The following is a 27,036-nucleotide window of genomic DNA, read 5'->3' on the forward strand; positions in this document are numbered from 1 at the left end:
AACCAGGAAGTGAGGTCTCTATAATAAATACTCACCTGGTCTAGGTCAAGGGCAGAGTAGACAATCTTCCCTCTGTCATCTCCAGAGAATAATTTCATTCCATTGGGACTCCAAGCTAAAGCTGTAATGCTACTTTTGTGGATACCAGCAACATCAAATCTTCGAAGCTGTGAAACAATATCAAAGCATTACAAGGAAGGGGAGAGAAAATGGAGACACAAAGCCTATTCAGTGACTCTGACTGATAAGCTGGAGATAAAGTACAAAAGTGCAGGTCATTCTAGTTTTTATTTAGCACAAAATCCTAAACAATAGAAAACCTACCACCAAATACCTCAGCCAGTTATTACAAATGAGGAATTTCTCAAAAGCATTTTTTATTAGACATATCTTCAATATTACTGCTTTTGTAAGCTTAAAATATAAAGCCTAAAACCTATTCACAGATATTTCAACAAGCAAAATTCTCTAGTTTTCCTGTCATAAAGCATCATGATTAACACCGATAGCATTTGCCATACTAAACCTCTCAGAAGTTCAGTCAAATGTGAAGCTTTACCTGTTTGTTTCTTCCAGGTAATGAAGACACAAGCTGAAAAACTGCAACCCGACCGGAGGCTGTACCAACAGCAACCAGATCATCAAAACAACTCAACAGCTTTACAAAAGTAATAGATTCACACTTCCCCTGTTGAAACAAACCATACATAAAACCCACAAAGTTAATGAGACAAACAGCAGCTCAATTCTGAGTAGCGCAGCTTCATTAGAGAAGACTGGAAGTTACCATTTACCTCAAAATTATATTTTTTCATCTGGTTTAAGTGCCTGCAGTAGAGATAAAGCATCCCAATGCTGCTCCCCACAGCAATGTAGTCTCCATTGGTATCAAGTGCTGTCAGGTATACTACAATAGAGCGAAAGCCTTTCTGGATCTTTGTAGGAATGGCATTGAGAAGATAATATAAGGGACAAAACTCCTTAAATATAACTGGTGAAGCCACAGATGCCATAGCAAGCATTGGCATCAACAAGTTCAAGGCTGAAATAAGCACATCTACTTGACCACATAAGGAAATCTGAAAGACAAAAGCAAAATACATGCAATTAACTTCTTTGGAAAGAGTAAACGGTTAAGAGAAAGCCACCACTTGGCAAGTGGGGATGCAGAAATCCTCAGGTTCTGTTTTCTATATAGAAAAAGTTAAATTCTGGTAGTGAATATAACATTCTAGTAACTTTTCCTTAAGAATAAGCTTGTTTCTTAGGTTCAGCCATTACCTAAGCATGTATGGTAGCCACTAAATATAGGATGACCACTTCTTGTGCAAGCTCAAAGTTGATGAGTTTCTTCTTCACAGTGTTTCTTCTGACACTGAATAATTCATGCAATCTATTTCTTCCTCTACCTGCAAACTCTGCCCCCAGTACTCCCAGTGCTGAGGATGGGGCAGTCACTCTGTCAGACAGTGCTATAAGATCAAAGTGGCAAATCAGTATGTAAGTTCAACTCCTTCATGCCCTGCACCCCAAGAAAAACATTGTTGAGAAACAATTCCATTAGAACTACACTGCTATATAATAAAGTAAAAACCAAAAAATAAGACAAGTGTGGGAAGAAAGGGGCAATACAAAAAGTGAAAGAAGTTCCAGTTTGTCAAATGCAGGAAAATATCCACACAGTGACTGAATTTAGAGATAAGGAGAAAACAGAAAAAAAGTACCATATGCCATGCTTCCCTCTACAGTTTAGCAAATAATTTCATGCTGACAAGCAACGCTGTAAATATACTGAGGGGATAATTCTGGTATCTTTCTAAGAATAATGGAAAGAAAGATTCTGTTTGCCTTCAAGAAAAAAAAATGTACTCAGATCTCATTACAGTAATAAAATACCTGGACCTTCAGAAAAAAAATTGTACGACCACGACATATGTAAAAATATTTTTTAAGTTTAATTAAACCCAGTAATTTTTCTCATTGCTCTCGGCAAGGCTGTCACTTCACATTTTGCACCAATACCTATTCTCCTCATGGATGACTTTGGAACACAGAAAAAGAAAGAAAACTTCACTTTTTAAATTTTATTTTGCTACAACTAAGTCTGGTTAACTGAATGGTTTAAAATCTGCCAAAAATACATTCAGTTTTCCAAGACAAGGATTTTGGATTTCTGTAAAGAAGAACGCTTTCCACAACTGTTAAACCTGTAAAACTGAAGATTTTCTTAAGCTTCAGCAGAGTTATAACTTCCTTAGAGCAAAACAGAATAATGCCAACTGAAAATAGAAACACTTCCAAATAATGGAAAATATTCTGTAAAGTATTCCTATGGCAATTTATGCAATATGTCCTCTTGTGCCTAGTTTTTATTTCTCTAAGGATGGAAAATGGTATTTGTTTGGCAGCTTCACACATTGCTTATGGTATAGATAAACTAAATTAGAAAAACTATTGCTCCTCTAGTTTAATACCTCTGTTACTGTGAAAAGCTCTGATGTTTCAATTTGCAGAATATTTTGATTATTGTGAAAGAGGATTCAGCATGCTGGCTTTTGGCCCTGCAACCCTTGTTGTCAATACAGAATCCCACTGAACCAAAGGGATTACTTGTGTGACATGTCCCATTCAAGCCCACATTAGACAAGACCACAGGAATAAAGATTGGAAACTAGACCCATATTTTACTTATATTACAAAAACTACAGTAAATAAGGAAGCAGCAATTAGGTGTTTTTAACTGTGACAAATTTTACTGCTTGCTTAGAAATTAATTCCACTTTCCTCCTGTTTATTACCTGGCATGACACCTATTTCATGAAATATTGTAAGGATTAGCTTATTAATGTGTCCAAACTATTTCTGAATGAAGAGTTTCTTTCAGAGCTGTTTACTAATTTAACAGATAACCTCAGTGCACCACCATTCTTTTACAGTATTTTCACACACTGTTTCCTATCCTATATTTTGGGTCTCACACCCTTTTCTTTACCATTTATTATCTTCTATCTGCAGTCAACTAAATTAAAAGAGAACCCACTGCTGAAATCTCGTTTGCTGCTCCAAACAAGTTGCTTTGCCAGGTTAGTAACTGGATGAGTTGCTGGTCTTTTCCTTCCCCCCCATTTCATTCTTTTTTTCTAATAAAATAAAATCCAGCCTTTGTCCTGAGTCTCACATATAAAAATCTTCCTCCATCTAATCTCAATTTGTACCATTCTCTAGATACTGCCTCATTTTACGTATCTTGATTTTAAGTCCCCTTTGTCAATCTTACAATTCATGTCTGACACCATCCAAAGCTCTCATAGCTGGAACATCCCAAGTTGCCAACAGACCTTTTAAGTTCTCAAAATTCATTATTTCTAACTTTCCATCACTTATCCTTCAAGCTCTACTAAACTCTTAAAACACCATAATTAGTTTGGCATTATGGAAATTTGTGTTATCCAGAAAAAGACTACTACTCTTTCCTCTACAACAACCCTATGCAACCTGGTAAATGCTTTGTAAGTTTACACTAAATTTCAAAAGACATAAAAAGGCAGTTTTTCATAGGGTTTTTATAAACCCACAGAACACACTGGGAGGAATTATTTTTTATCATATACTAAGTTAAATTTAAAAAAAAACAGGTTAGGGTTCTCACTCTTCATAAAATTTATATAAAATCTTACTTTAATCTTCTCTGATAGCAAAGTTGTAATAAAATTAAGTTTTGTCCTCTACCCTGATAAAATTAAAAAATGCATTAATACACCATGACTTCTTTATTTTCACAAATTAGATTCATCTTGACTGGTTTACAGACTAATAAAACACTCTCTCTGCTTGTCTGAAAACAAAACTGAAAGCTCAAATCATCAGCATACTTAAAATACTGCTAATTAATTTTAGCTTCACAAAACAAATGTATAAGTATTAAGAGAACTGCAATGTGGCCTACATATTAAAAATCTCTGCACAAACACCACAATTACCTGCTATTGAGCCTAAAGTCTTCAACATACCCCAAAATAAAGTTGGGATTCACAAGCATTTTCTTTCCCAACAGCTTTAGGATTATTTATTAGCTGGTTTTCCTCCTTTGCTAATCAAAGGCAAACAGTGGATATAATCTGTTTTCTCAGACAGATTTTGGAATCAGATGCACATGCTCAGCCTGTGTCAGCCACAGTTACTCTGAAGTACACAACAGCCGTGCAGGGCAGATCAGCCTCTGCTAAACAGCTGTCCTGCAGCAGAGATAAAGTAAAGAAAAATACCTTCTGTTGCACACTGAAAAAAATCATGACAAAAACAGTCCTTCCTTCTCAAGAAAATTCACAAGCTTATAAATACTGCATTCAAGGCCATGTTGTTTTGAAAAGAATTTTTTTATAATTTTTTCTGGTCTTAGAAACAGGAATAGGGCCCTACACTGCCCAGCAGAGGTAACTAATGTAAGAGATAATCCCATGGTTAAACAGACAGACAGTGGTTAAAGGTTTAGTGCCAGAGTATGCCACAGATTGACTGCAACAGTTTAAACCTGTCACTGCACTGCTCTGGACCCAAGTATCATGCCTGATCAAGAGGAACAACAGTTCTGTTTTGTTTTGGGTTTTATTCTTTGGCATAAAAACTCAAATTTAAGCTCCTTCAGAGTATGGACAAACTCACCTACATGACCACAAATAAGCGCAAAAGTCTCAGATAGATCCTGCCCAATAAAAAGAGGAAAACAGTTTTATTTTCTAATACTTCTCACCTTTTTTTTTTTTTTTTTTTTTTTTTTTGCCTAAGGAGCAGGCTAAGGAGGCTGCCACATCCGCAGAGCTTTTCACAGGGCACAGCTGCCAAGCCCAGGCAGCTGACAGCCGCTGGAACCCGGGGCTCCGATTCCCGCATCCCGCCGGGACCGGCCAGCACCCCGGTCGCGATAATTAACACGCGCATCGCCTCACACGACACGTGAAAGGCTGCATTTATGGCTCAGAAGAGTTTATTTTGAAAGGAAAAACAAACAAAAAGTCCCAACCTAGGTGAGGGAACGGACAGGAAAAGAAGCACCTGGGTCACGGCCGGGCCACCTACACCAAGGGGGGCAGCGGAGAGAAGGCTCTTTCCCCCTGGATGGACACCCAACCCCTCTAGGAAACCTTTCTTCCTTCTACGTGTCTCCATATTCTGGCAGATATTTCCAACCATTCCCTCCTAACACGCTGCTTTCCAGCACTGGAGGGGTTGCAGCTCCTGACAGAGGAGGACGAACACCGGCACGGGCTTCCAGCAGCCTCACCTTCCCGATGGATTTTCCTCAGATTATGCCGGATTTACTCTCCAGAGTCCCAGCCGGGCAGGAGACGGCGGGGAGGACGGGGGGAGGGAAAGGGGAACGTGGAAGGGGTGCCGGAGCCGCTCCGCGGGCAGATAACGGCCTCCTCGCCCGTCGCCCCCCCGAACACCCCCTCAGGCTGCCCCAAGGCGAGCCCCCCAGAGAGCCGGCCCGCTCCCCGCGCCACCTTCACCCCCTCACCCTGGCCGCAACAGGCAGGCCCCGCTTGAGGCGGACGGGGAGGGGAGCGAGAGACAGCGCAGCCCCTCAGGCGGCTCCCGCCCGTCTCCGCGGAGACGCGGCTGCACTCACCTCTTCAGGAGCGGAGAGCGGCCATAGCTCCCGGCAGGGGTGGAGGAAGGGAGAACGGTGCCTCCCAGGCCCGAGGCGGCGGCGGCCCCGGCTGCCTGCGCCGGTCGGCGGGGCCGGGCCTGGGCGGGGCCGGACGTGAGCGCACTTCCGCGGGCCGGCGGGGCGCCGCCATGGCGGGTGAGTGAGGGTAGAGGGGTTCGCTCCCTTCCCATGGCCCCGTCAGGCGGAGACATCGGCCGGGGCCTGGGCCGGCTGCTCGCCCCGGGGAGGGAGCGGAGGGCGGGGGGAGGTCAATGGGAAGCAGTCAAAGTGCGGGACCGGGCTCTGCTAAGTGAAATAACAGAGTGCCTGTGGAACCCTGGCAGCCTCTGGCGTTCAGGCACGGCTGTGAGTGCGGGTGAGGAAGGTCCCCAGCACCCCGGTCGTGATAGAAGCGAGTGGCCCCCGTGCCTTGCTGTGTGTGGGGGCTCCACGTTTGTGACCGCTTTCTATGCGGCCCTGTGAATGCTGAGCTTCGGGCCGGGCTGGCGGCCCCCTCGGTGCCTGAGGAGTGAAGGGGGTGCGAGTGCTGGTGCTGGTCAGGACCACGACCAGGACCGGTCAGTGTTGCAAAGCCCCCGTATCACACCCCACAACATGCTTGTATTGTTTTTAATAACGCGATTTGCTTGTGAACTGTAACAACCATGAGGAATTAAGATTTCATGACTGAGGAAAAATTAATATAAATTCCACTTTAATCAATATTCAGCAGGTAAAGCAAGGAAATCATCCGCACAAGCAGCTGCCAGACATCACACTGATTTTTTTACTGCATGCTTTAAATGGCTTGAATTTATTTTCTCATGTAGCAAAAAGTCCTGCTGACAGTACTCCAAGAAGACCTGTTCTATCTGTCAGTGCAAGAAAACTTAAAGATAATGCAGCAGACTGGCATAATTTAATGATGAAATGGGAGCGACTGAATGATAAGGGATTTACAACAGCAAACAAAATAGTCAACATGAAGATCAGCGAGCAGTAAGTATGCTAATACATACAAGGAAAGACAGCATAAAGGTTGCTTTTATTGAGAAATTAATCTTCTTCACTAGAAAGTTCTTATTGAAGAAAGAACATGTCAGAGTGAATAAGCCAGCTCTTAGATCAAACTCATCAGTGGCACTTTTTGGTTATATAAACTATTTGTATTCAAGAATAAATGTCTTACAAATATTAAAATAATACTGTAAAGTGATATTTTTAAGAAATGGAATTTTTTTATTATGCATAGTTAGGCACAGCAGGTATTTCAAATATATAATATATAAATTTAGAATCTAATACCATAGATCTCAGCCCATGTGAATTCTTTACTCTCATGCACATATACACTGAGGCCAGTATTACTGAATTTCACCAAAGTAAAATTCCAGCAGATTTTTAGAATCAGTGATTTATGTAGGAAAAAAAAATAGAACAGTCATAATTAAAAAAAATAATAAAAACCTTTTCACTAGAGCTGTTATGTTTGTGCTGTAAAACAAACCTTTAGCTAACAGGGATTTGAGTAGAAAACTTCAGAGTCCTGACAGCTGAACAAAGTTTGTCTGACAGGGTTCTGACATGTAGTAGCTTGGGAATTGCTAATTATTTTTTTTCTACAATGGTGTCAGATGTTGCTTCCACTTTCTAGCAACTCCCTGTCTAAGCTTACAGCTTCTGTGGGAGTCAGCAAGACAGGATAGGTGTCTGCACATGAGCTGCTCTGGGTTCACAGTTGAGTGTCTGAGCTTAAATTGTGCATGAAGGTGAGTTTGTGATGAGTCAGCAGGTTGTCATCTGGAGCAGCTGAAACCTGGGCATACTTTGCCTGTTACAAGACAGTAACCTCCACCACAGGGGCATGGTAAAGTGGGAAGAGGTATTAACACCTGCAGCTGTTTTATCAAGTGTATTCTTTAAGGTAGTGTGATTCTATGTTCCTCTGAAGGAGGAATCACCCCCAGTTGCTCACATGGCTTTCTATGTCTCTTAATATTTTTATGTGTAAATTCTCATTAATAGCAGGTCAGAAATGCTGTACCACCTGGATTTTAAATATGCACAGCTCAGTCAAACCTATACTCAATTGTTTACTCTGTCTTACGTTTCTATTTTAGATTTCAAGACAACAAACTGAAGATAGCATGTGATAGCAGTGCCACAGAATCTGAAAAGCCAGCTCCAAAACACAATGAAGAACTGGACAACTGTTGTGCAGAATTACTTGAGACCTTAAAGCATATGGTAATGTTCATTTTTTCAGTCTTAGTCAATATGAATCAATTCCAAGTGTCTCCAAGTATGACATCAAATATTTGTTGTAAACAAAAAATTGGAATTTTTATTCATGTTTCTTGGGTTTCAAACATAAATTATTATACATGTAGTGTGCACCATTTATTTGCTTGGTTGGTAAATTTGAAAGTTGGCTTTCCATCTGCCTTCTGCTTGTAATTCTACTTCCTTTATGAAGTGATCTTCTGAAAACAATTTGTATAAAAAACGCATTCTAAAACTGCACCTGTTTTCTCATCCTGAATATTCTCTTTGAATAGAGCAGAACAAACAACAAAGCATAAAGCAGTGCTTTACCTGCCATTATATCCTTGCAGCTGTCTTTGGTTAGATATAATGCAGTTGTGGTTTTGGTCTGCCTACCTGAATTTTCTGTGCAGAAATCCTCTGAAGAATAGAGTAAAATAATTATTATGCAACCCACCTTTTTTCTGGATACCTCGCTAGGAATTAATGTCACCTGTCAGTTTGATAGGAAGCAAAAAGACTGGGGTTTTTTGCCTGATACTATAATTTAAAATTCTTATCAAAAATAAGTTTTACAGTCTTCTGCAAAAATGGAGTCCTGTTGAAAAGATGATAGATCTGGGATTTAGATCCAGTATTTAGAATAAACAGGAAATCAGCTAGATTTTCCTCAAATTTTGTTCTGTGGCTAAAAGCAACAGTAATGTGGGTTTTTTCTTTTTGTTTTTCCCATTGAGATAGTTTTATATTCAGACTACCAGCTGTGCTGATGGCATTTTTTTATTACTTCTGAGTAAAGGGAGTCTAAGCAGCCAGTATTAGATTGGATACTAAACATAGCAACTACAGACATTTATTTTTAATTCTTTATGAGTCTGTACCAGTTTATGAATTTATAGAAATACCTGTATTTTAGCTTATTGACTTAAAGATACACCCTGCAAGCTCCATTTTGTTGTAAAAATTAGTCTCACTCTGTCATGCACAAAGTCAGGAGAATGTGAAGTGGATGGAATGACCTCTTTTTCAAAGCAAGCTGTTAAATTAACCTATATATATAGTCAGTAGTATCTTGAGCTGATTTTCTCACCTGCTGCTGATCTTTTAAAGTCAAATTTAAGTCACCTTGACTTGGTAATGTAAGAAAGCCTGTGTTTATAGGGCTTGTGCTACACTGATAATTGAGTCTGATGTTTTTCACCAGTACTGAGTTGCTATGGGAAAAACCCAGAGAGAGGTTAAAAAATGGAAGAGGGCTTTAATATATTTGTATATATATATATACATATATATAATGTATGTATATGTGTATATATATAATATATAATTATATAATATATATTTATATATTTATATATATAAATTAATACAATATATAATATAATATATATGATACATATATATAATACATTTGTACATAGGGGAAACAAAGGAATTAGACAAAAGCAGAGTCAGTAATTCATAGCTGCAGTGTTCAAACTCTTAGGATATCTCATATGAAATCTTTATAGAAACTCCTGGTTTGATTCCTGTCTGGAGTTAAATAAAGGAGTTAGAGACGTTAACACTAAATAGTCTTCAGAAATAGCATGTTTTACAAAATTGTTTAAGATTATAGTAGCCTGATGTTCCTGAGATGTTCATTAACATGTTCATCATTTTCAGACAAAAATACAACTGAAAATGGAAAAGCTTACTTCAACTTCTAAAGCAATTTGTGACTTGGAAGCATTCCACCATGGAGCTGGAAATTGCACAGCACCCTTCTTTCATACATGGCCCACAACATACTTCTGTAAGTAAAATATTGATTATCTTAGCTAATTGCATTGTGTTGTTGATGTCATCTAATTTGGGACAGAAAGTAAACCCTTTTATCTGGATGTCTTACCTTAGAGAGAAAGAGAGTGTATCTGTCTCCTTTATAATTGACTAATCAATAAACACATGAATGCACCTCTTGGCTTAGGGTTACTGCTGATGGCTGCTGGTATGAATTGCTAAGCATTGTCTGACATGCAGCAATTACAGCGTAAAACTGAGCCTGTCAGCAGTTCACGGTGTCCAAGCTGCAGCAGCTGCATCCTTTGCGGGGAGAGACATATTTGCAGCTCGGTACTGTTAAGCTGTAGACTTAGCTGACTTGTAACTTGACACTGAAATGAAATCCTTGAATGCAAACAAGCTATGCCTCTTAATTCTCAGCCAAAGAAAAATGTCTCTGATCTCAGTGTCAGTCAAGACAAGCAAAGAAATGTTTGATGTACCAATCTTTTTAGAATTCACTTGATGGCAAAAAGCGGTGACTCCCAGCTGGTATTACCAGTTTTAAAACTGAATTTAAGAGAAGCCTGATCACACACAAGCCAACTGCCTTCTTTGTGAAGTGAGAACCTCACCTTTGTGAAGCCCTGCTTCTTACTACACTACCACAAGTTGGTGAGAATCTTAGGGGTTAATTTCTGACAGCTTAAAAAGGGCAGACAAAGGAGTTGAAGGAATGACAAAGACAACTTCGGTCAAAATGTTCATAGTGAGTGAATAATTTAGTGATGCTGTCTACTTCATGAAAGTCTAAATCATCTTGAAGGCAGTGATAGTTCAGGCTGTTAGAAACACAGTATCAGTCTCGCTTTACAAATAATTTGTGTGTGGCTTGTTTGTTTTTTTAAGAAAGTCAAGCAGTTAAAAATTATTACATAGATTTTAGGGTCCTTGCCAGTATTATTAATGTAACTACTAACAATGTCACTATTTTACATGACACACTTCAGGTTTGGTTGGTTGTTTTGGTTTACTGTTATTTTTTCATTACGGGTGTCACTCATTAGTGATCATGCATTACTAAATTGCCTTGCATTTGAGGAGAACCTTTAGCTAAACTCAACTGTGACTAAATTGGGAAGCATTACAAAAATTTTAGCATTACAAAAATTTTAAAATCACATTTTAGTTGTTTGAAAGAAATGGATAATTTTCAGTGGGACCTGAGAATCAACAGTACTGCTTATTCTAGAATTAAAAAGGGATTCCTATTAAAATCACTTGTATAAAGTATAGCCAAAAGCTGAGGAAATTCTTCAGCATTTTAAGTTTGAGTGTGCAAGTACTATTAATGCTGTAAAAACCAAGATGTATAAATATGGGAAATAAGGTAGAGTTTTTTAATGATTAACATATTACAAGTATAATTTAACTTTTAGAAAATTGCTGAAATCTTCAGGTCAATGTGCTTGGCTTTTTAATCCATTTCAGATGAGGTTTCTCTGAAGCTCTCTGAAATGTACAAGAAGGAACTACAGCTCAAGCAAACAATTGTACAAGAAATTGCTCATTCTGCTGACCAGGATTTGATGATGGTCTATTTATCATCATGGTTATACCAGCCATACATTGAAAACAGCAGCAAACTACTACTTGAAGCCATGCTGCTTGAAACAGGACATAGACAGTGCTAGAATTTCAAATGCTACATGGCTTGCTTCTAATGATGCTTACATGAAACTGAAATGGCAAAGTGCAATGCTTACCAAGTAAGCTGAACTTGTAAAACTTATTAAAAATATTTTACTCTATTTGTATTTATTATTTTGTCTCATCTGGTACTCCTTTTTCTGCATGGGATGATCAGGTTTTGGTTTCTTTATCTATGTCAAGTGCAAAAAAGAGGCCACAGGTAGTAGAAGCTAAGTTCCCTATGATCAGAAGGAGTAAGCACTCCTGGGTGGCCTGGGGGGCATTCAGTGCACAGATGCCTACACCAGAGAATGTGCAACTACTTTCCAAGTCTTGACAATCTAAAATACCTACATTGTCCCATTCATCAGAGAAATACCACACTTCTTGATGTTTCCTCTCTCTTTTTTTTTTTTTTTTTTTTTTTTTTTTTTCACGGTAACAGCACTGGTGCATTCGTACTTGCTTTATAAACAGGGAAAGAAAAGCACAAAAGGCAGGATCCAAAAGTGGATCCAAAAGCATCCATGTAGTTTGGTATGCAGGTCTGAAATGCTGTTGAAGACACTAGTGTAAATTCTGGTTTGGTTTTACTACAGTGTGGTTAGTGTGATCTGAGCCTGAACTAGCACAGTGGGAAGGTTTACTACAACTCACTATTCCACAGCCATTATATGAAAAGGTCTCATCTCTTTTTAATTCATTGTAACTTTTTTTCTTTAAGAGGCATTTGCTGAATAAAAACAAGACCTGTCCTTATCTCTTACTGTTTGCTTCCTGACATAGGAATGAGTGATTTTTTTTTTTTTCCTTGTATTACTGTTTCTGATGCCAAGTGAGTGTGGTTTAAAGGTGTGTGCCCCCTCTGGATTTTGCATTAGCAACTTACATGATGGGAATCAGTGTCACAAATTCTTCCTTTTTGTTTTTTTTCATCCTGCTTTCTTGGAAAAGAGAGTAGAGAGTGTTCTGGAGAAACAGTTAATGCAAAAGCTAAGTGCTGAAATGACATTCAATACCCTGATATTCTTTCACTCCTAAAGATGTAATAATCACTGTAGCATCTGTTGTCAGACCCGGGTAGTGCTGAGAAGCTGCTACACTTACCCAGCCTTTAATAACTGTTAGCTGCTATTGCAAATTTTCAGAAAAAAGTACTACACGGTGGAAACTATGCAGCTGTGTCATCAAATTCTTAGTTAAATCCTTAATGTGTAGTGAATTTAGGCCTTCTGCTTTCCCAATTATGATTAACAATCCAGATTCTTCCCATTTATTCAGTGCCTGTATGACTTGCTCCTGTGATTTAGCTCATTTCACACAATTACTTAGTGTTTCTAAGTGCTGTTGAGTCATGGTTGTGCCCTGACAGATGTTTGCCCTTGCTACTCCAAGAAACAACTATTTTGACTAAAAGACAGTCGCACAAAATGCAAACTGCAATGAAATGACAGTAACAGCTGTGGTTTGACTCTAGAAAAATCTAATTAAAACAGTAAGAGATTCTGGAAGAGGTTTTTGATAGGAAAAGTAGTGTCACTTACTGAAAGAGTTCAAAGCTGAAACCCTCTAAGCATGGCAAGAGAAATACACATGGAACAGACAGGCAGACATGAATTGGAAAAGCTTTCTTGTCACGTTGCTCTGTTCAACAAGGTTGGCTTTGACAGCTTAATAGCATTCTATTCTTACCCCACATTTCTAGCATCTAAAAAAAAAATTCTGGTGAAGCTCAAGAACACAATCAGTTATGAATACCTTTGTTGGGTTTTATTATTTTTCTGTGCAAGCAATCCACCTAGTTTAACAGCCACTTTAATTTATCTGAGTAGGGCCAGACCCTTGTCACTATGGAAACACCTTCATACTTGAAAAATATTTTCCAAGGAGCAAAGGTTGGTTCACTTATAGAATTGTTCTCTTAAGATAAGAATAGGTGTACTGTATTTCCCAGTATGCGCAAATCAATAGCTAAGGCAGAATTGAAGCAGATTTTCATTTTCTGCACAGGTGGAAATTGTGGTTTGTTGGTGTTTCTTAGAGGAAATAAGCTCTTCAGGAAGAAGTCTTCATATTCACAGACCTCCTTGATCATTGACTGCTGTCAGACACTGGAACATTACTGCAAAATCGTTGCAGAGATGTTTTGCCATTGAAGCTCTAAGCAGTCGATTGTTACATTTGAAGCCCTCAGATGTAGTTATGAGGCAGGGAGTACAAAGTGTGTAACAAATTGCTCACTGCAATCAAAGACTTTGAAAGACCAGCAGAACCTTGCCTTGTACAGTATCTGTATTTATAAAGTGGGCCTGAATCCTCTGACAATTTTCACCTTCTAAAACAGAAGTCGAAAGACCCAAGCCAAAAACTACTATAAACCCAACCACCAGACAGGAGCTCACTGACACAACACCTTTCACATCCATACATAAAATGTAGTGGTTTAGATAATAAAATTAATCTTTTCCAAGGTAAATTTATCAGAGAAAAAAAAAAAAAAACCCAAAATACAAGACAGCAGTAGGTAAGTAATTTAGGAAATTTTCTGTCTGCATAGAGAAATGGGGATTATACGCAAGGATAGCTTTTTCTATTGATTAAATAGTACAGGGCAGAATGGAGTTACTTGGAAGGTCAAAGCTTAGAACTGATAAAGGATGTGTCATCTAAAAGAAAAACATGCAGTTGAAGTCTAACAAAAGTAAATCATCACAGAATAAAGTCAAAAAAGAATTTGGTATCTCCTTAAGGAAAAAATCAGATCACTACTTACCTTCCTCTTTCTAAGTAACATTATTAATGGTGTGGCTGAACATTAGATGAACATACTTACATCTTTCCAACAGTTCAGCACAAATCAGATCTTCTTTGTGGCTATTTTTGTCTCTAACTCAGTGGATGCTTATTTCAGTCAGGATCAGCAAGGCTGTCACATTGTTCCCAGAATGCATGAGTGTGGATTATATTTAAAAGGCCCGTTTTTCCTGGCAGAATTGTGCACATCAAGACTAGATGCTAATGAATATTCAAGCTATCTTTAAGAAAGTGCAACAGTGGCTTGCAATCTCAATGGCACAAAAAATGCATATTTTTAAGAGTTTTTATTTTACCCATATACAGCTTGCCAGTACACAGGACATCACTGCTGAACTGCAGTACAACTTACTGCATTTTTAGATGGCTAGAGAGAAAAGGAATTACGTAACAAAAGGGAATAGTGCAACAGTTTTAGGGTTGACAGATTTCCACTTTCCACCCACCCCCAACATATAAAGCAAACAGAATGACGTTAATTCTAGACTTTTTGGTTGCAATGCTGCTAAATTTATATAAACATAAGTTATAAAAAGTACAGGGCATAGAAACGGTTTACAAATAAGTTAAATTCCAATAATTCCAGTATTCACATTAGAAAAATATACATTTTTATAGTCAGTCTTTTCCAGAAGAAAGCATATAGTTTTCTAATTTATGGCTCAAATTCACTTTGTGAGAGCAAAATGTCTTCACTTTGGCCATCTGCTTCCATTGCCAGTAGTGCTTCCACAGTTTCCAAAGGTATCCCCTCAGGTGTGCGAATGTGCATGGTAGTACCATTGGAATCAGTTACAATAACAATGCCTTCTGCCTGAGACAATACAGCAGTATCAGGATGAGACAGGATAAGCCCATCTGAAGTCTGAATAAAAATCTGTTCGTGTCCCTGAGACAAAAAATCATGGCTCTCATCAGTAATCTCAAAGGCTACAGTTTCATCTACAGTAACTGTATTCTCCAGCACTTGTTCCTCTGTGCCACAAGAAAATTCACTCACGTTTTCACAGTTCACATGAGCAGGCAGAGAGGCTTCCTGGACAGCGTTCTGGTGCGACTCAGCCTGAGTGCTCTGTGGGTAGTTTATTGGCACAATGTTTGTTGGAAAAACTTTTTCAAGTTCCCCCATCTCGTCAGTCACATCAGTATTAGGAAGTTGTTCGGAATGTTCTCTAATTGCAAAATTATGGTTTTCTTCTTGCAGTTTGTGATATTTTTGTTCGTGACCATTATCTTCACTCATTGCTAAGTTAGTACTCTGACTGCCCATTGCATTCACTGAGTTGCAAAGGTCAGGATTTGACAGTCCACCTCCAGTATTCTCACGCACAAAGTGTGCTTGAACTAACTGAGGTGAGCTGGCTGCTTCAACAGGCAACACAACTTCAGTATGAAGCAGAGATGCATCACCTGCCATATCTTGTTCCTGTACAGTCACAGGCTGGGAATACTCTATCCTCATTTTCACAGTCTGAGAGAAGGTACCTGAATTGTCAGCATCAATTCTAACTCCTGAATCAGCAAGTGGATTCTGTTCTGCTGTCAGCAATGTACTTCCAGTTGTGCAGCCAGTGATATGCCTATCCTCTGAAAGCAGGATTTCTCCATTTAATGGAGTAAAATCTGAAAAGATGAAAGAAATATCATTCTGTTGGGCAACCTAATATCACACATCCAAAAATTTATTCAGCAATAATTTTGGAGGGAAAGCTAGACTAGTTCCCTGCTTTCTCCCTCCAAATAAGCAAATCTGAAGCACATTGCAGTAAGAGTTTCACAGCACTTTCCAATGAGGAAGCCAGTGTAGAAATACTTAGGAAGTTTTTTGATAGTGAAGTATTACTGAATATTTCCATGCCAAGGGACCTTATATTAGAAGCCACATTTTCCTCTTAATCCTGAAAACTACAGGATGGGCTGAAAGTCAAACTCAGGGTTTTTTGCATCTGGCATATTGCTGGTAATATACCAGGCCCAAAGTTGTCAGATGCTTATCCCCATTACCATTGATGGGAACATTTAAATTTGATGAAGTTTCTGTTGATAACCAAACTTGTCCTGGCCTCAGACATGTCAAGTTACAACATATACAATGAGCTGTGGTAAAAGCCCCAGGATCACTTTCATTCTGTGACAGAGAAGGTTAAAAAACACTAGAAATTTAGTGTTTTACCAGTTATTTAACTTAAACCCAAGAGCCAGGTCATAAACCCAGTAGGCAGCTGAACATCAACTACTAAGCTGCAGTAGCATGAGCTGTCAGTTTTTATTCTTAAAGATCAAAAGAACAAGTGAGTGGGTTGCTCTGGAGGGGTTTGATTTGAGAGGTACAACTGCACAACAGAGGCCTAACACGGCAGAAGGGATCATTTCTACCTTTTTGTACTGTAGACTAGAAAGTGCAAGTGAAATGAAATTTTGAAAACTCATAGCCCAGAAGAAAACCCTAAATTCAGTAAGAAATAAGCATGGGCATGCAGAGAGAAAGAAAAAACTAAGGGAGAAAACAAAAAAACCCACAACCCACAGCCATTAACAGAAAGACAAGCAAAGGCCAAAGCAAAGCATCTTACAGCAACCCCAAAAAAAGATATATACAGTGCAAAAAGATGGTACTGATATGCACATCTTATTAGAGATGGGTAGGGGCTGGAACCTTTCACAACAGTGACAATACAGCCTCTGAATTACTACAATAGATATCAGTGGAATTTTGGCAGATTACAGGTGAGGACATATCTTGCTTTCCCATCTAATCCACTGTTACCCTGCTAATCTGAGGGGCAGGGGGGATAAAGACAACATAAAAAGAAAGGCAACCATGCAAAGACTGTGGTGCAAAATGGTGCCTCAAATCCAGTCTCCAGGTCCTGCATCTCCCCTGGGATACAGGGTAGCCTGCCCTTGCTCTTCCCCTCCCACAGGCTCCTTTTGCTGGGGCAAAGAGGAAGGGCATGCACAGTGCTTCTTCCTCTGCTCTCCTACTGCTGACACAAAGGTGGTGAACAATCTGCATTATAAGGGATGGAGCACACAGTAATGTGTTCAGGAAGCACACAAGAGGGGACAGTACCATGCTCATAGTACTGCATTAGCATCAATGTCTGGATTGTCAAGCTTTCAGAATTGAGCTACTGCTGTGGTATGTAACATCCATAACTTTCCCCCCCCCATGAGGCTTTTCCAGTTTAGTATCTGCTTTTGGAGGACCTGGGAAGTAAGTGAAAAAATGAATCCTTAAGACAAAAAGCACAGTAGCTTGAAGAACAGAGATTTGTTCAGCTCTTGGCAAACAAAACAGAAGAGGTTACCATCTTTTTCAAGCAGTGTACAAAAATTCCCGCTCTTTTCTTTCACTTCATCTTGACTGGCATAAGCATTATTCACATTTGTCATTACTTCTTCTAACTTGGTCCTTTTGGCTGATGGCAACAGTTCCTCCCCTGTGCTCTGTCAATACAAGAGATAATTAACTGGCTGCCACCATAACAGCTGACAGTATTGGAAAAGATCACAAACTAACTGTGGGCACTTCATGGCAGTGAACTGATACACTCCTTAAAAATAGGATTTTACACTACAGGTTTCCTGTGATTTAAACACAACCCTCACACTCTGACAGAGTGTCACTAATTACTTCTGATATTTGGCTGAAACAATCTGCTCTTTGCTTCAACAACAAAGCTTCTCTCTGAGCCTTCATGATTAACTGTATGGTATGAAACATGCTATAAGCTCTCTCTCAAGCTTCAGTAAAGAGCAGTGAACAGCCCCCCCAGCACTGTTTGTTTAATGAAGAAAGACCCATCAGCTGTTTAAATTGAACCATAGGCAAAAAACTGAAACATACAAGTCTCACTTATCCACCACCAGAAACAACCCTGGCTTAAATAAAAAGTAGAACAGTTAAGGGGCAGACCAATAGATAGGAAACTTTCAAGAAGAGGAAACGTGGCTCCCTGCTACAGCTGTAAACTGAACAAATCTGGTCAACTGACTTGTTAGAAAGAAAGCAACTGTTTTCATGCACCTACACCTACCACCACAATCTTCTCCAGCACCTGAGCCTGCTGTAGGTTAGCCCATTTACTCCAGATCATTTTCACTGTGGGGACCCCATCTATTAGCACCTCAAAAAAATTTTCTTTCTTTCCTGTGACGTTACTTGTTAGCTTTTGAAATCCTGTCCTGAATGCTACCAAGTGTCTTCCCAAAGTTCATCTTTAGTGTGCTAGTTCATATGCTCTGCTCTGACACCACAGTATTTCAGAACACCATGAAAGCCATACTGTAATACGAGTCAGGTAATACTAGCATGATTTTGCTAAAACAAATACTTATTCCTTACAAGTCTTCATTTGTCATAGTTTTGTGGGTAAATTTCACACAGGTATTTATTCCATACCTCAACTAACCGTTTCTGTCCCAGTATTTCCACAGGCACTTGCTCACTAACCATTTTTATTACACATTGTGAACAAGAGTCTACACCTTGCGTCTTTCGTTCTCCAGTGAGCATTTCTGTAATTCCTAGTGATTCAGCAACCTTTAAAAACAGTTATAGGAAAAAAAGGAAAAGTTAGCCTCTCCAGTCTGAATACATAAATGCTGAAATACTGGCTTGTTTTCTTGAAACTGAACTAGAACTACACAGGGTTGAGCCTGACAGTCCAATCATCATGGCTTGATGAAGTATTCAGACTCCCATCTTTTCTTCTAGCCTCCATATTAACAGAACATGACCTTCATTTGAAGGTGAATATTAACATGCAAACTCACAAGAATTATGAGTACAATGGTTATATATAGAATCCATAGACAATTACTAAGAACTGAGTTTAATAAAACACTGTTGCGGCTCTCAATTTTTTTTTTTAAAAAACAGAACACAACATTTAAGTGTTCCTAAGAGTATCACTTAATAAAGATTTCCCACCTTGCCCCCTTTTCATTCCTGTGCTTCATCCTTATGTAGGTGTGGTACTATACAACTTCTCCAGGCCAGGTTGGTTGGTTTGGGTTTTGGTTTGGGGTATGCTCTGGTTTGGGTTTTTTTGTTTGGTTGGTTTTGGGTTGGGTTTTTTTTTTCTGTTTCTTTGGGGATTTTTAAAGAGCATAATTCCACACTAAAAGTATCACATTAACACTGTAGAGAAGCAAGAAAGTGTTTCTATGTTATAGAATATATATATATATATATATATATAACCAGTATCAATAGCATCCCTTTGCTTGATGGAACTTGGTTTCTTGAAGGGGAAATGTCAGTGTTGATTACAGAATAGCCAGATGAATACACAGTAATTCTAAAAAATTTCTTAGTATTTACAATACATAATACTATTTATTCTGAAAAATAATTAGCCACTGCTAACAGTTTGTACAAGACTTCATTTTTTAAACCAGGATTTTTAGAAGAACCAAAATCTATCTCCACCATCCCAATTGAGCTTTCCAGCCTGCTCCCCTCTCCTAGCAGCTGCACATTCAGTGCTAATGTACATTAAAGAGCACATCATGTGTAGAAAATCTGTTGTAGGTAGTATACAAAATAGTAGTTTTGCTACTGGAAAGAGGGAAGGGAAAAGGAAAAATTTTACGTACAAAGAGTTGTTTCATTCTATGCAAGGGGAACATAGATTGATAAGGATCCATAAGGATAAACAGATCCACGTTTTGGAAAACTAGACCTACTTTGTCTTTCTAGATACAGCTGCATAAACAATTAATCTGAAGTATATATATTAGTTTGCAATTTTATTAATGTATTCACTACTTTTCAAATTGTTGATACTGCTGTCAGCTGCACAGATGCATTAAGTTTGTCCTCATTTTCCAATGAAACCACTTATCCCTTTAAATCAAGGCCATTGATTTTAAATATAGCCCCCTCCTTCCTAATCAAACATCAAGGTGTATTTTTATTGAGAGTTAATGCTAAATACACCTTGCAGTAACATGCAACTTTGCACTACCCCAGATATGCAAGAAACGTATCAGTGCTGCTAGAATATTTTTAAATTTCTTGTTCTATCTACTTCCATAAACTAGAACTGTGGTTTTATTGTGGAATTATTTTTCTACTCAGTTAGTTATTGGGACTTTTTACAATAATGTATATATTTGCATGGTTTCTTATGTATATTATGTGATTTTTTCCAAATAACTTTACCAGGATGACAAAGCTTATCAGAGAAAAAATAAAAAATACACAGCATCTAAAATAAATAAACAAACAAAAAAGAAATCCCAATTCCAAACAGAGTGCTTCATTACCTTAGCATCTTTTATTTCAACAGGTTCCTGGTAACTCAGCAAATCAGAGTTACTGAGGTGATCATAAGCCATTTTCTTTACCATATTATGCAAGTCTTCAAATTCCCTATATACATCTGGAAAGTAAGCTTTGGCTGGATACCCTTTTTCAACCTAAAAATAAGAGGTGAAAAAAAGGGTTTGTTTCCCCATCCCTATAGTTTAAAAAAAGATCAAATTAAAATCTGCCGGTTTGTTCTGTTCAACTTTTAAAAACAGAAGTATTCAAGTCAAAAGCCTATGGAATATTCAAAAATGCCACTGAACCAGGCAGAAAAATCAAGACTTTTCTAACCAGAGATTTGCCTGTCTAAGACCGAGGTCATGTGTAGAACATGCTGCACAATTTACCTTAGGAAATTCAGATCTATCTCCAAAGGAATCTTTTAAAGCATATTCATGGAAGTCTCCCTAAAATAATTTAATAACATTTTTACATAAAACTCTCACCTTCATCAACAGAAATTCATATACTGTAACAAGCTTTGTAAGACGTGGGAGAGCCAGCTCCATTAAGTCTTCATTATCACATTGTTGTATTAGCTGTCAAAAGCCAAAATGAGTTTATTAGAACAGAGCAGCCTACAGACGTTATGCATCCCACATTCAGAACATAAATTATCACTGATTTTTGAAAGATACATTATATGTTTAAGAAGCTTTGAGAACAACAAATAAGGAAACCAAAAGATGAGATAAATTAGAAAACCTCAAAACACTTACTATCCATATACAGACAAAACTCAGTCCCACAAATGTTGCCAGCTCATAAAAAGAGCAACATCAGTAGATTTTGTAGCAGTAAAGGATGTTCCACAACACATGGAAAACAAGAACTATATTAATTATATGGATTTTAATCCCCATTCTATCCTCCACAAAGAGCTTCTCTGAGGGTTGGGTTTGTTTTTTTTTTCCACGTTCCCAGATTCAATTAGGCTTATTTTTTTTAAAGTGGTGGAGGAAATACATAATATCTGCTAGTAATTTTCCTTCTCCAGAAAAAGGATAGTGAGAGGATATCTACATATCATAAATCCCTTTCCAGAATGAGTCTCCATTTTCCATTTGTCCAGTGTTCTGCTTAAAGTATTTTTTCCTTAAAAACAACTTAGTGTTTTCTTATGTTTTCATCTTGTCAGTACACAAAGATGTTTAAAAAAAAAATCTTCTGAAAACAATTTCTTGAAAAGAAGTGATGATTTAAAAAAAAAAAAAAACAAAAAAAAAAACAAAAAAAAGAGGGCAGGGGGAAGATACTTGTGAAGTAATTACAGAAGAGAACCATACCTCTTTTAACCTAGCTTTTCTTCTCAATACATTGTGTTCAGCTGACACACTACTAAGGGACTTTGAAGGGGACTGACCAGGTCTGCTAAGCCTTCCAGAACACCTGGATCTTCCACCCATCCTTGGTCGACCACATCTCTTTGGTCGTCTGGATTTTCCAGGTCCTTTTGGTGTTTTGGATCCCCGGTGTCCTGAACTGGTTTCATTTTGTTGTTCTCCCAAGTGTCTGCTTCCTGCAGATTTACAAGTCTTAATTAAAGGAAAGAGAAAAGTACTTATTCACCATTTAAAGTGTTTTGAGGAAGACAATTTTATGTTTTCTTAATCTGTGTAAATAATAAATAGGATATTAAGTAAATGCAAAGCTGGATACAAGCATAACTGCAAAGAAAGTTGTGGAATAAATCAACACATTAGTATGACTGCTACTTCTGCAGAACATAAAGTAATCTGATAAAATACATAAAGATAATTAAAGAGTTGGTTTATGTCAGTTAAATACATTTAGTATTTTTTTGAAGTAAAAAATGTCCTCTTCAAATAAAGAGGTTGTAGAAATAAATTTTAATTACCAGTAAAAACACCCAAAGGAAAAATCTGTTTTCATTTTATCTATGTCAAAGCATAAGCTCTTTATATATAAGACAAAAACTACAATCAGCCATGAATTGTGACAAGCCTGAGTCACAGTCAAGATATATTGCCCAATTCCACATTTCAAAATCCTTAGTTTTCCCTACAAACACAGCTAAGAGGTAGCTTCCTTTATACGACCACATGGCAAACTCCAAGTACATTTTTCTATTTTTAAGTTACTTTTGTGATTTCAGTGCAGATTTTTTTTACTTATCAAAGCAGTAATATCTGCTGAGCATGTCTTGTCTTCCCTTCCAAGCTCGAATTTCTAAGAATGCCCAAGTATTTTCTGAGGAGTTTATAATAGTACTGAGGTTTATTAGGCTTCTTTTGATAATCAGTACATTTTCATCCCAATGTTCAGTAGCTCCCTACTATTCTAGTGATGAGGAAAGCTCTAAAAAAGGCAAATTTATGTCAGTTCTCTCCAGGGATTCAACTACTAAATTAATTCTAAATACAACATAAGATTAAGTTGAGCATGGGGATCTTGACCGCCTTCCTTCTGTATCAAAACATTTTCAATAATCTTGTTCTTTCTGGAGGGTAAGTACCTGACCAGAACCTGTAATAATTAATGAGTTGAAGTGCAGATTAGAATCTGTATTTGCTAGTTAAAAGTAGCAAGTCCAACAGCAATCTAGCAGTCAGTACTAATATTTCACGTAAGATTGCTTGAAATTTTTCAAAATTCCCATCATCCCAAGAAAAGTAAGTGCTGCACAGGGAAGCAAAAACTGTAACACAGAGAGCAGACTTTGGTATTCTGCAATCCTCTTCTTCCAAAGATGACAGAGGAGTATAGAGGGTGGAGGAGGTTTGTTTGCTGCATTGCCACCTCACGCTGTAAATTTTCACATTTCTGAGAACTTCACATTCACAAATAAAATTAATTTATGTGACACTGCTACATCCAAAAGTATTTTTTGCTGTATCTCTTGCTGAAAGATGTTAGCAGCATTTTAATATTAAAAGAGAAACTTCACTTTAAACTGACCAACTTAAATAAAAATAAAAAAAAACAGGAAAAAAACTTGCAGCTAACATAGCTTCCAACTCAGAGACTCAGGTTTCAGCTATGTTTGGCTTCTAGTGGTAGCTAAGCCACACTTTCAAAGCCTGCTCTTGGAAAAGCTGCAGTCCACTGCTAGATTCCAAAAAAGTGTCATCACCAAAAAAATTCCTATTTCAGTAACAGAAATTAATAGGACAAATTGTGTCTTGCAGTCTATCATATGAAAGGTTGTAACTGAGCAAACCTGGCGTTCTTACCATATGCAGAGAAAACACAACTGGTGCAGATTTTTTCAAGCTGAAAACTATATGTCAGAAAAACAGTATTTTATATGTCTGTGCAAGAGTACTATTCCTACAACATGGCAAGAGACAATTTGATTTTTAAAGCACTTCGATGGGAATTTTTTTCATTTAGTATATCTGTGGATATTTCTTGAGTAGTATAAGACTTCTACATTTTACTAATGCAATGCTCTACTGAACCGACGTGTTTAAATCTCTACCTTCAGGGTTTTAAAAAATAATTAGGCTGCTTTAAACAGGAACTCAAATGAATGGGTAGAGTATGAGCTACACAACTGCCTACTTTGCACAGAATTGACAGCTTTTCTAAGCAAGATACTTTACCTGTTCTCCAGCCTTCAAACCAACATTTTCTTCCAGGCTGGTACATAGTGCATTTTCATTATTTAAAGTGACAGCAGTTGAATCCAAATGTGCTGGACTGACTGTCTCCTCTCTTATTCCACAAGCACTGTCCACAAATATACTTCCATTAGGCTTATTTAAAGTTATTTTTTGAGGTAAAGACTCCAGCTGCCCATGGCCAGGGTTAAGTTTATAATGTCTTGCTAATCCTCCCTTTCCTATATAGGATTTTTCACAAGTCTCACATTTGAACATTTTGGGTTTCAGATTATAATTTGAAGAACTGAATAAAGCATCCTTTGCCTTCACCTTTCCTTCTTCATCATCTTCTATACTCAACTCGGAGTAATCATCAGAGTCGGACTGATGACCATCAGCCAAATCCTCCATTTTAATGAATTTATAATCTTTAGCTTTGTATTTTGGGGGGCGTGAAATCCGTCCAGAACGAGTTTTCACTTTCAAAGATTTTTTTAACTTGCCGTCTTTTTTGGTTTTTTCAAGGCATGGTATCAGAGTATTTGCTGAACTGGCTGCAGCCATGGTAGTATTTGGAGACCTCCTAGCTGATACAGTGGCACGTGTAGCTTTCTGTCCATTTAGCACCTTAGATGTGGGAATCTTGCTGACAGACACTGATCCATGGGATGGTAAAGGTCTCTGCATAAGCAACTGAACTGGAGACTCAGAAGAACTATGCAGGAATAGTTGCTGTTGTTGCTGCTGCAGCTGCTCAGTTCCTGTGACAGGCTGTATCCTAATTATCTGGGGATTAATAATACCAAGTCCTGGTATGCTAGAACTTCTACCAACCGACTGACTCAGCGTTATAGTTTTGGACTGGACTGGTGCCAGTGATGGCACTGGAGTTTCATTTTCCTTCGTATGTCCTGGCTGAACTTGGACACAAATGGCTTCCAGCTGCTTTTGTGGAAAAAAGGAAGAATAGAGATCACACACACAGTATTTATAAATAAAGACAATACTTATTAACATGATAAACACATGCCCTTAAAGCAAAGCATGAAGAAAACAATGCACACCACTATTTTTCCAGTTCCATGCATCAAAGTATGGATCTAACATCAAAGCACAGATTCCCTTCCTTCAGGTTATCTTTCCTGCACATTCAACATTGCAACTGCTGTTCAACTAAAGCATGGATATTTGCTCCTAGGCCATGTCACAGCTGTGCTTGCTGCCAGCAGCCCTCTTTGGAAACAGCAGTCAGTGCCACCAGCTAAGCAGATTCATAACCTTCAGCAAACCAAAAGCAGGAAAACTACAGTCTGCTAAATGACACAGGCTAAATACCATATTCAAGACACACTCTTAAGTGCTCAGGTAAAAAAAAAATTTTAAATTGTGATGACGATGAAGATAAGGTTTGTGTTACTGTTCAACTCCCTCATGGTCTCTCCTCCTCAGCCAAATTTCTCTCTCAGCTCGAACCAATCACTTAATTCCTGCATCCCAAAACGGAGGCTGAAAGTCCAGGTACCGTCACCTTCTGGAAGAAGGGCACGTACATCACTGCTTAACCACTATGAAACAGCTTTTCGAAGCCCTTTCAGTTGCACGTGTAGTCGGATCTAAATCCTGACCACAGTAGCTCGTACCTACAAACGTGGATTTTTCTAAACCACGCTGAAAGTTGTGTCTTTCAGCTGCAAGACTCGAGTCTACACCCAAGGGCAGCTGTGACTGAGAAGGAAAGCAAAAAACAACCAAAACCTCAGTAACCTCCCTCCCGAGAACCGCCCCGGGCGGTGGATTTCATCACCAAACGAGCGCAGTAGGCTCGTTCCGTCCACCCTCCCTACCCACACCCCCGCACCCCCCAGTTACCTTCTGCGGGAGGAGCCGTGCGGCGGCCATGGCTTTGCCCTGCTGCAGGGCGACCTGCTGGGCCACGCTCTGCAGCTGCTGCGCGGCGTTCTGCATGATGCCGGCCAGCGGCGGGGCGGCCCCGCACGCCTGAGGCGGCAGCGAGCACCCCCCGCCGCGGCAGGGCGACGGCCCCGGCTCCAGAGGAGCAGCGGCTGCCGGCGGCTTCTGCTGCTCCTGGGCCTTGCTCACTTGCTCGATGACCCGCAGGAGCTCCGCGGGGGCCAGCGGCGTGGCGGCGTGCCGAGGCGGCGGGGGCGGAGGCTCGGCCGTGACCGGCCCCTGGCTCTCGGCCGCGGTCAGCAGCTGCTCCAGCAGCCGCCGCTGCTCCTCGGCGCTCATCCCCGCGCCCTCCCCCAGGCTCCCGTCCGCCTGCAGGTAGAGGACGGTGCCGCTCGCCGCCGCGCCGGCATCCAGGGCGGCCAAGCTCTGCGCCAACTCTTCCGTCACCGCCAGCAGCTCCGGGCCTTCTGCGGGGGGCAGCGGGGCGGCGGACCCCACCACATCCCCACCCTCCTCCTCATCATCATCATCATCCTCCGGCGCCCGGGCGACCCTGACCGCCACCACGCTGAGGGCAGCCCCGCCGTCGGTGGCCGCCCCTCCCGGCGGCTCGTCTTCAGCGGAAGGGGGGGGCGGCGGTGCCTCGGTGCCCCCCTCCTCAGGAGCCGCCATCTTGGCAGGCGTCAGCGGGCGGCAGTCGCATCGGCCCCCCCGGGAGGTCTCGGCGCCGCGGGGCGAAGCGCGGGGCACCGGCGGCACGCGGGCCAATGGCGCCCCCGGCAGCCGCCCGCCGCGCTCCTGGGGCGGGGCCGCCACTCACCGACGGCAGCCGCGAGGGGGCAAAAGGCTCCTGGGGTGTGGCCGCAGGTGGGACCTGCGGGTGACATAAAAGTGACCGCGGAGAATGGGCGCCTGTACGGTTTCCCTCTCTTAAGTGTCCTTTTTAAGACTACGCGCTCCGCCACTCGTCCCTCCCTTGGGGGGGTTTGTTACACTTGCGAGGAGTGCGACCACCAAGCAGGTGGCAAGCGAGAGTGTCCCACGCTTATAGCGAA

General features: G+C 39.9%; 3 protein-coding genes across 13 annotated transcripts in view; 1 reads left to right on the plus strand and 2 right to left on the minus strand.

Moving 5' to 3' along the window:
- Positions 1-5,758, minus strand: part of TECPR2 (tectonin beta-propeller repeat containing 2) — a 41,019-nt gene extending 35,261 nt beyond the window's left edge. For 4 of the 5 annotated variants that reach the window (XR_011726211.1, XR_011726212.1, XM_071745533.1 and 1 more), the window contains exons 1-5: positions 5,630-5,758; positions 1,282-1,472; positions 795-1,079; positions 560-688; positions 36-167 (exon numbers count right to left, since the gene is read on the minus strand). Coding sequence is in view for 3 of the 5 variants with exons in the window: in XM_071745533.1 (XP_071601634.1) it covers positions 36-167; positions 560-688; positions 795-1,028 (495 nt within the window). In the remaining 2 variants the exon portion in view is untranslated. Of the gene's footprint in view, positions 1-35; positions 168-559; positions 689-794; positions 1,080-1,281; positions 1,473-4,010; positions 4,114-5,629 lie in introns of those variants that run through there. The other variant, XM_071745532.1, reaches the window with a different exon arrangement.
- CINP (cyclin dependent kinase 2 interacting protein) lies at positions 5,670-16,668 on the plus strand. Of its 4 annotated transcripts, none has more exons than XM_071745539.1 (5): positions 5,670-5,806; positions 6,481-6,649; positions 7,771-7,897; positions 9,581-9,710; positions 13,382-16,668. In XM_071745539.1, exons 1-5 carry the CDS (start codon positions 5,800-5,802, stop codon positions 13,525-13,527), a joined length of 579 nt encoding a protein of 192 aa, XP_071601640.1. In that variant the 5' UTR covers positions 5,670-5,799; the 3' UTR covers positions 13,528-16,668. The 4 variants fall into 4 exon arrangements, with proteins under 4 accessions (XP_071601640.1, XP_071601643.1, XP_071601641.1 ...); XM_071745542.1 differs by lacking the exon at positions 13,382-16,668 and adding an exon at positions 11,171-11,490 and having other exon boundaries at positions 5,694-5,806; XM_071745540.1 differs by lacking the exons at positions 6,481-6,649; positions 13,382-16,668 and adding exons at positions 6,124-6,228; positions 11,171-11,490 and having other exon boundaries at positions 5,785-5,808.
- Positions 14,458-26,780, minus strand: ZNF839 (zinc finger protein 839). 4 transcript variants are annotated; one of them, XM_071745535.1, is made up of 8 exons: positions 25,940-26,779; positions 24,071-25,015; positions 21,791-22,039; positions 20,951-21,043; positions 20,462-20,614; positions 18,591-18,731; positions 17,497-17,635; positions 14,458-15,808 (listed from the first exon to the last, which is right to left on the minus strand). In XM_071745535.1, exons 1-8 carry the CDS (start codon positions 26,651-26,653, stop codon positions 14,841-14,843), a joined length of 3,402 nt encoding a protein of 1,133 aa, XP_071601636.1. In that variant the 5' UTR covers positions 26,654-26,779; the 3' UTR covers positions 14,458-14,840. The 4 variants fall into 4 exon arrangements, with proteins under 4 accessions (XP_071601636.1, XP_071601638.1, XP_071601637.1 ...); XM_071745537.1 differs by lacking the exon at positions 20,462-20,614; XM_071745536.1 differs by lacking the exon at positions 18,591-18,731.
- Between the last annotated feature and the right edge of the window lie 256 nt (positions 26,781-27,036).

This window comes from Heliangelus exortis, chromosome 5 (assembly GCF_036169615.1).
Source record: "Heliangelus exortis chromosome 5, bHelExo1.hap1, whole genome shotgun sequence".
NCBI classification, from domain to species: Eukaryota; Metazoa; Chordata; class Aves; order Apodiformes; family Trochilidae; genus Heliangelus; species Heliangelus exortis.